This window comes from Ceratosolen solmsi, unplaced genomic scaffold (assembly GCF_000503995.2).
Source record: "Ceratosolen solmsi marchali unplaced genomic scaffold, CerSol_1.0 scaffold35, whole genome shotgun sequence".
In the NCBI taxonomy this organism is placed as follows: Eukaryota; Metazoa; Arthropoda; class Insecta; order Hymenoptera; family Agaonidae; genus Ceratosolen; species Ceratosolen solmsi.
The window spans coordinates 1,402,248-1,411,950 of record NW_011948423.1 but is presented as its reverse complement, the minus strand read 5'-3'; the positions used below and the strand labels follow the sequence as shown (position 1 = coordinate 1,411,950).

The 9,703-nt window shown below is 35.2% G+C and overlaps 1 protein-coding gene across 1 annotated transcript in view; it reads right to left on the bottom strand.

The window, feature by feature from the left end:
* Myo10A (unconventional myosin 10A) overlaps positions 1-9,423 on the bottom strand; it is a 90,815-nt gene extending 81,392 nt beyond the window's left edge. The window contains exon 1 of the mRNA XM_011499457.1: positions 9,296-9,423. Within this exon, the coding sequence (XP_011497759.1) occupies positions 9,296-9,316 (21 nt within the window). The 5' untranslated portion in view covers positions 9,317-9,423. The remainder of the gene's footprint in view (positions 1-9,295) is intronic.
* Between the last annotated feature and the right edge of the window lie 280 nt (positions 9,424-9,703).

Here is a 9,703-nt window from a genome sequence, read left to right as displayed (position 1 = left end):
CCTGTGGGGGGGGGGGGGGCGACGTAGACGACAGCGACTGCGAACTAGTTTGGGGTGTAAGGAAACTATCGCAAAAGCCCGTGCCACAGGAAAAACGATTGGATGGGGTGGATGGGAGGGAGGGTGAGGGTGATGTGGCGAAGGAGGTGGAGGAGGGGAGGTGGAAGCGCGCTGTGCGTTCCGGTTATCTTATCGTGATTTCGTCGGAAATGCTCCGCTTTCTCGCTCTGTAATTCTCCGCGGCTGGAGAGCCGCGTACCGCCAGCGCCCAAAAGCTGAAATGCCGCTGCTTCTCGAAGATTCTGGGCCATCGCTGATAAAATTTTAACGACCCGCTAGCACAAGTCGAACTGCATGCGCCAGTATAGTGGTGGCGGTGGAGGAAAAGCCACTCGCGGCGCAGGAAGAAGGACGGCGAGCCTTGGAACGGGGCTTAAACGGAAATGGATGGAAAATTGAGAGATGGGTTGAGTTTCGAGGGGGTGAGACTGGCGATGTGGGTTTGGTGCGCGGGGAGACAAGAGGAGCCTTACTCGTTATGGGAAAACTTTTATTGTGTCGATGGATTAATAAAATAGCGTGATGTGGTGTTTGCTGCATCCGTCACTTGGAATAATGGTAAACCCCTCCCGGCTTGACTGTAATCTGCTTTGCATAAAGCGAACAAAGAGTGGATTTGCACTCTTCTCACACCTTCTTTAATTTACAATTGTAACTACTTCACTTTTTCCCATCCTCAGAGTTTGTCATATAATGCAATCGATCATCACTCAGTATATACAGCCTTGCGCAATATCCTAGAAGTATTTGTCAATCCTTGCAACAACACCCGATCGATTGCACTGGCGAATAAATAGTAAATGGTAAGCGTAAAATTAAATGCATTTTTAATTCTCTCTCTCTCTCTCTCTCTCCTTCATCCTCTCCTACATCTACGACCGTAACAAGACTTAATCCAATTACTATTCTCACTGGTAATTCGGCCAGCTCGTTGTGCACGGATTCATCTATCTCCTTCCAAAGTGCCATATGCCATTAATAACCACACCGCACAAATCATGGTTCACCGAACGTACAGACCCACGCAACCTGACAATTCTCGAGCCGATTTTTATGATTCTGCTGGTCCTTCCACGTCGTTCCAATGCCCATGCCCATCATTTTGGCAACTACCGCGCCTCTCTTGCCAACATTATAACAGGTACGCGAATATGACCGATCGCTCGGATGCTCAATGCGCTACTGCTTCTTCGACTCGCCTCGCAACAATTACTCCTCGAAGCGTACATAGCCGGTGGAGTCAGTGGCGTAAGACGCGCGGTTTCGTTTCATAATTATCGTGTCCAGGAAGTTAATTGGCCGTCGCGTCCCATCATCATAAAGCGCACGGGAGTGTCCAAACTTTCGAATCGATCGAAACTTCCTGACGCACTTGCCAGCGATTCGTCGGTCGGCCCGCGAGTCCGAAACGAGCCTTTGGTCCAAAGTCGTTTGTTCGCTCGCCCGCTTTCCACGCCTTGGAAAATCAGCGGGTAGACGCCTCTGGGTTCGGAGGGCTTTGGGGTGGAACCAAGCGTGCCTCTTATATAAATCGCGTGCTAAATACGGGCATGCGATGGGCATCCTCCACCTGAGTATGCCTATTACCACGTAAGCATAAGTCTGGATTCCTAACGATAGTCCAGACTATCTAACATTTATGAAGCGCGCGTTCGAACAGTCGAGTTGCGCCTACGGAACCGGAAGCCACGATGTATTTATTCTTGGTCTTATGGTAGTATCGCGCGCGGCTCTTGTGTACTTTTGCAAAAGTGACGTTCGAAGACGGGCCACGGTCCTGCTACTTTTATTATACTCTCGTAGGTATCATTTTCGTTTAATTGCAGGGCGTTTTGGGAGGGGCGAGAGGAAAGGAGGCGCATCACTATGCATCACGTTGATTCGTGCAATTCTTGAAACAAGACGAAATGTGAGTACTAACGAGAATAAGTAAGTACAAAGATCGTCGAAAAATACTTTGAAAGCAAACGACGTATTTATTAATTTAGCGAATCCCATGAATTTCGGCTCATTTAACGATCTACAAATATACGAAAATAGTTTTACATAAATTTTATGAATTTTCCAACACACTTTCTATCAACTAAATAAATAATTGCAGTACGTCTATAAGCTACAGTTTGACAATTACGTGCGCCGTAAAATCTTTCGAAAGGTATAAACATTCTCGAAAAATGTTGCTTTCTTCATTGAATATTCTTATTCTAACACGGCGCTAGGAAAACGGTACCCAGTTAAAGTATTTTATTAGAAACGTCATTTTACAAATTTCTCGCATAACATATAACGTATAAATGTGCAGGAGAACAAGAGATAGGAACGCCAATAAGATACTGATGTAATATTACAAACGAGGCAGCGCGTTGGCTTAATGGTTTTCGCTCAATTATCCTTCACCATTTTCGTCAAGCGTTGCCATTTAGTGCGCAGAGAAATCCGTAATAATAAATATTCGATTACCAAACTTTATCTAAGATATTAATTATATATAGAGAGTGAGATGAAAATAGTGTAACTTTATTTTACAAACTATACGAAATCCATCTGGAAAAATGCAACATTAAACATTGACGAATCTTATTATAGTTGTTGCGTATATTAACATAATTTAATATAAATTACTTGTATACATATACATATATATTGAATAGTATTAATTATTTACTTCACAGTTTATTTTTAATTATAAGAATGATTTAAGTGAAATATATTTTTAATGTAATAGTAGACTAACTAATTATTTTGAATAAATTAATATATGTATATATATAGAATTATATTATAATAGTTTCACAAGTGAAAGAACCTTTCCATGTATTATTATATATTTATTTATTATGTTTATTATATATTTCCATATATAATAAAACTATAGACAAATATAGATAAATTAAAATTAGATTGTACAAATTTCACTTCTGTTTCAATACTTAATGTATTAAATTCAATTTGGCAATCTAGTTTTTATTTGGTAAATTTTTAATTCTTAGATTATTTATATTGATGTTAAAAGAGATCATTTTCATTAGAGTTCATATTGTAAAATTTAAATGTTCTTATAATAAGTAATTTTTAATAATATCAACAATGTCACAAGAATTACGAATATAAATCATAATTATATAAAATATGTAAATTACTAAGCAATTAAAATTTTAAAATTGCTATATTAAATTTATATTTTACTCTATTATATTTTATTATTTGCTTGCATAATAAAACTAGTAAGTATTTTTAAATTTAGTGGAAATATTTTAATTCATATAATTATTTTGCAAAAGTTATTTGCAATATGTAAAACAGCATTTAGAGATGATAAAATAAATTTTCATTCAATTCCATGCGTTTTTCATACAGGTTTTATAAATAATATATGAGGTGACTAACATAAAAGATTTCGAGAAAAAGTAAAATAAGTGACATTCCACTCCTCGATACTATAATGCGTTGAAAAATTTGGTTTTCCCAAAAATTATATTTTTAGTACAAAATATCAAATAATAAAAAATTAATAATTTTTGGTAAATTGTATATTACAATTGCATAATTATATTGAGTAATTGTATTGGCATAATGGCGTGTTTGAAATATGTCTCGAAACACCGAAATCTTTGCAATTTGATTAAATAATATAGATCTATATTTTTTTTTTAAAAAATATATATATATATATATATATATATATATATATATATATATATATATATATATATAGCATTAATAATTGAAAGCCTTAAGCTACTTAAAAGAATTAGAAAGGTCCAAAAAACATATTTATTTAAAATTATCGGTGCCACGTGTCACATTCAAATTAATCATGGGACTGCATAGAATAACGCTATAATGTATTTAAAAAAGTAGAATATTAATTTTATTATTTTGGAAAGATTAGTAAAGTATGGCGCGCATTAATTTTATTACATTTTTTAAAACTTTATCTAAAAAATAATGTATTCATAGTACATTTGCATATTTTTTAAGTGGAAACTTTGATTTTTATCAAAGTTGTAACGTTCATTAGGTTAAGAGAACTCGACATTACGTGATAACACATTTCTCCTTTATCCGTTATCATTTTATAATTTTCTTCTGACTATAACCAATGGATTATCTCTCACGAGAATTCCATCTTCCTCGACATAATAATAATCGATATTCGTAGATAAAATTATAGCATACGAAATATCACGCGTCAAACAACATTAATTTCCAAAGTCCTGTGACATTGATGGTGCATCTCCCTCTTAAATATCAGCGTCTCGCTTCATTAAAACAACCATATTTCACAATCAGTAGCAAACAAGCTAACTGTAAATAAAGATTCCTCTCACTCTCGCTCTGCTTCCCTCTCTTCCATCTCCCATGATCCGGGATTGACACATTCGCCATTACTCATACTCCTGCCGCGATATACAACAATTAGCATTATTAGCCAAAAGTTCCGAAGTCGCATCTAGCCTCGTCCCTCGGCTGCATGACGCAGTCCGCGATACATGCAGGCATCTGCCGTACCGTGCGCAGAAGCAAGAGGGAGAGGCTTACGAGATCCGGCATTGCGTTCGCTAAGAATTCGCCTGGCGCTTGGCTGCGGTCGCGAGCAGCTGAGCCCCGCGGTTCTTTGGAAAGTGGTGAATTCCTTGCGCATTTTCGCGCCGCTCGTCGTTTTTCCTTTTTCATAGCGCGCACCTTTCGTCCGGAATTTTCTTACGTCGCCACGGGCATGGGCTCGCGGTGGTTGTTTCCTTGTTTCACTTCGAGTGTCCGTTGTGTAAGAGACCGGCGGCGAATTTACCGAGACTTACTGTCTTAATTTCATTGCCTGCAACCGCCAATCAGTGAAAAGCCACTGATTTTCAGCTGAAATGGCAATGTTTGAGCTGATTTGAATTGGGAAATAATATATACTTGGGTAATTAAGGCTAAGAGTCGATGGCTTGCGAAACTGCACGTTAATGTGCAAAATTGGTGCTTTAGTGAATTTCTACTTTGAAGTTAATAGATGAAAATTCATTAAACCTTCTTTTTCATTACTTCATTATTTTTATTGATTCTATAATACAACGTAGATTTAACTGCTTATGCTGACTCCCATAATAATTTTAACCCTTTTAATTTAAAAAAGTGTGATTAATAATGATGACATGTAATTTTAAAATAATAGTTTTAAACGGGTTTTATACAAATATTATGTATCATAATTGGAATAATAAGACTTTCAAAAGCTTAACTAATCCATAGAGAAAGACGTCATTATACTTTGTTGTTTAAGAACTTCAAAAATTAGGAACGTCATGATATACATAAGTAAATGAAAAATAGTATTCAACATTTTCATTCCATTCATTTTTTATTACCGATTTTATAAGCTGTTTACTTTATTGTTATTGTCTGTTATTCATAATATTGTATAATGAATAATTGCAAACATTACAAGTTAAATGCATTTTAATCTTAAACTCGCATTTTATAAAAAGTTTTTAAAATGTATGTTATAACGTGATTTTTGCTTCTAAATTTATTTGGTCCCGTTTTCAAAAAAGTTTTACTTTAATTTTCGAAAATAATTTACGGAAATAAAATAAGCAGGTATGATTGTATAGAATAAAATTTTTTTTTGTATACATTTAAATAATTTGTTAACTGCTAATAGCATATAAAAATATTCAATTATATGCATGGAAATAAAACTTTAATAATCATTTATATTAGAATTCATTATTATTCCATAAAATATTATATTAGTTTTTTCCACATTTTTAAACACTTTATAATTAATAATCAAGAAAGTTTTTAAGTATTTGAAAAATCTACCCATTACGATTCACTGAAACTGGTTTTGCTCTTGAAAAGGAAAAAAAAATTCCGATACACGTTAAGATTCCCATGTATAGAAAATAGAAAATAAATGCAACGTGTAAAAAAAGTAAAAAGTTAAATAAATAATTTAAATAGTCATATTATATGAGATGCCAGTAGTAAATGCATAATTATAAGACAAACGAAGATCTCGTTATTAATTGTTGAATATTGTATTTGAACGTTGAATGTGGAATAATAATTAAATCGTAATGAAACATAGATTTTTCATGAATTACTAATATTAATTCAATTTATTTTATTTTAACTTAAAAGTTGTTTATTACAAGATGAAGCATAATTTTATAAAATTGGCTAAAAGTATTGAATTTCAGTTAGTAAGTGGATTTTAGTAACAAAAAAAAAGAAAAATAATGTTAAAGGTGGAATACGATCCTTTATGCATTTTGTGCAATCCCAAATGAAATCCTTGAAGTATGATGTTAAACAATAAGACATAAATTTTTGCGGTCTCAAATTAGTTTGCTATTTTATGTAATGTAAATTTTTCATTTTCTGCCATGTAAAATAATCATGTATTTATATACACAAAAAAATATTACAAATAGGTAATACATATATCTATTATTTTTTTCTTCTTTTTATATAACAATAACAAAGGAAAAATCTAATTAGTGGTGTAAAGCAGTAATTTATAGACATTAATTAACTATACTGAATCTTTTTGTATTATCATCACGACTTATGCAATTATACTTTAAATTACCTTAATTTTTATATGTTAAAAAGGAAAAAAATATTTGCCAGCATAGCGTTAAGTTTTGAAGATTAAAAAATTGATTTCTCTCACAGAAATCATCGGGTCGCATAATATTCGAGAAACTACCGTTGAACTCTAATTCCCGATTTATTTACCGATCACGAGATCGTATTCATTCATCCTCATCATCTTCCGTTAACAAAATTAAATACCCAATATACACCAATAATTGAGAAAAGTTCCTATCATAGTCGACGGAGCTATTCGAAAAATCTCCATTAACGCTGCTATCCTTCGTAGCTACGGTGGCTTATTTCTCCTTCTATAAGTGAAAGACAGACAGATAGATAGACTAGAGAGAGGAACTAGAGAGAGAGAGAGAGTGAGAGAGAGCGAGAGAGCGCGAGGAAGATAAGAAGATATAGGAGAAGGGAGAGAGGAGGGTGAGAGAGAGATAGAGATAGAGAAAGAGGGAGATGGATGGATGGAGAAATTTCATAACCGCGTCGAAATTCCAGCACAGGAAATCGTTCGCTCGCCAACTCGAGGATCATCGACTCCTCTCCCGTGCGCGCGCGTGGTTATAAGGTCGCACACACGCGCGGGCTTACACGGACATGCACGAAAATGGGGAAGCGTAAGAAGGTGCCGTTACCGGTTAACGACGCGCGTAATTGATGCAGCAGTGTCGCATGGTCAAATACCTCGACGTCCGCGGTGAAAGTATCGTCACCGTCCGTTGTCTTGCAGCCCTCATCTATGTGACCGTCGCCGTCTCCGTCACCGTCGCCGTGGAGTCGTAATAACGTCGATAATGGCATGTGGAATGCCGCCCGGTGAATTGAATTTTCGCGAAACTTTCATTCCCACGAGTTTTAGAACCCCGAGAAGAAGGACGCTGGTCCTCTTTGCCCCAAGGACAAAGCAAAACTCCTTAGCTCATAACACTTGCATGATTACTGTTGCTCGTCTTAATGCCGCAGCAAGGAGCGATTTTTATAGTTTGTATCTTTCATTTTTTTGTTTTTCACGAAGGGTGTTATGAATTGTGAGGCAGAGTCGTTCATTTCCATGTATGCGATGATATTCATTATATAAATAATTAGACGCCCGCTGGACTCGTAAAATCCACAATTTCCATTTATTTTCAGAAAGCTCGCGTGGTTTCTGTAGGGCATTTGAGAAATATTATACACCGATATTTTACATTTTTTATAAAATTGCAAAGTTTATTAATATATTGGCCGGCCGCAAGATCGCGCGATTATAACCTGATGTGTACACGCTAGACGTGTCATCCATATAAACAACAAACTTGTCACCTACTCGTATTTTTAATATAAAACGAAAAATAATTTTAACATTATATTCACAATATTTTGGTGAACGCACTTACTGATCCAAAGCAAATGCAAACCAACTTTTAATACAAAGTACATTTACATGCTACTATCTATAGAATGAAAATATTTCTTTTTATAATTGCATTTTTCGCTGCATGAATAATGTAATGAGATGATTATTTTCTTCGTTTTAAACGTTGTAGAGTGAATCGAAAGATTATCGATAAAAGAATGCTAGAATTAGAAAGAATAGCGGCAGCAATTAAATTCGAAATTTGTTGAAAAATTTATTTAGAAGTATCCTATAATAATAAAAATTGCTAATTATACGATTGCCCATAGATATTTTGCATTAATGTATGTAAATTAATGCAACGTGATTACTTTATTTAATAAGATGTTTTAATATTATTTCAATTTTATATCTAATCTTAGGGAGACGATCACACTTACGAATAAATGTAAACTTGACTTTCCAATACATTGAAAACGTTCTATTGCTTTTAATTTACATTCTTTGCACATAATTTTATAATAATAAGTTTTAAATATAATTTCATCGAACGATAGTGGAAATTGTAACATTTATCTGTGTGTTGGTAATACAATTAATTATTACATCTAATGAAGATTTCATGACTCTGCGTACGATTATGTTCGTTATGATTATTGTATTACTAAGTATAACTCGTCATGATTGCGTATATATCACTTATGATACTCCTTAAAGTATGCCGTAATTTTTGAAACATTTGTGTGACGATGATTCTTCGCGTTCATCCAATCTGGCATAAAGTCATTTCATTTATGATTTCATGCACAGTTACAAATCAGTATTTGTTGCACGATGCGTGAAAATAAGTATTTTTAGGCTATTAAGCCAAACAGATGAGATTAGATAAAAAATTTGCACAAGAGCACCTGAAAATAATCTTTTGGAATAGTTATAATCCTTTTTATATAATTTAATTAATTATTTTGTGGGCGCAATTATAATTCTTCGTAAATTCATGTAGTTCGGCAATTATAATTGGCTGTTAAAAAAAATAGCATTGTTTAAATATCCCAAATATCATGGGGGATCGTCGATGGACGATGCACTTGCGATTCCTAACATCATCCTCGGCAATTTCCCTTTAAACGAGAATAACTCGAGCATATCTCGATCTGACAAATCGTCACTCAGATTCGAGACGTTCTTCTTCCTCGAAAGAAAGCACGGATCATCGCTCGTGGCGACTAATAGCACAGGTTCGCGCGCACGCGCAGACGCGCACGCACACGCGCGTGCCTGGATTCTCTCATAGGGACTCACCTTTTGCCACTCGGTATGCATTTTTCCACGGAGTCCGTTAAATGGCACCGCGACGGAGATCCGACCTCATTTTCTCTTTTTCGTAGTCGCTGCCGTCGACGCTCGCGCGCCACTTCTCGTAGAACACTCGGCTGAAACACAAAAGTGAAATAGAGAGACGTTAATGACTCGTAAAGTGTATAAATGTGCGCGTGACTTCGTTTCAACGGATCGCTCGAGGCGTGTTTAAGTCGCAGGTACATGGCGCGTATACGCAATAGTGTGTAATTGAAAATTACCAACGCGACAATGAGACGGTTGAAAAAATGTTGCGCGTAATGACACATAATGCGCTTATTGAGCTCAGGCTTTTGTAAATACCCTCGACGTTCATTGATCTCCTCAAAGTCTTGCTTGTGATTAATTTTT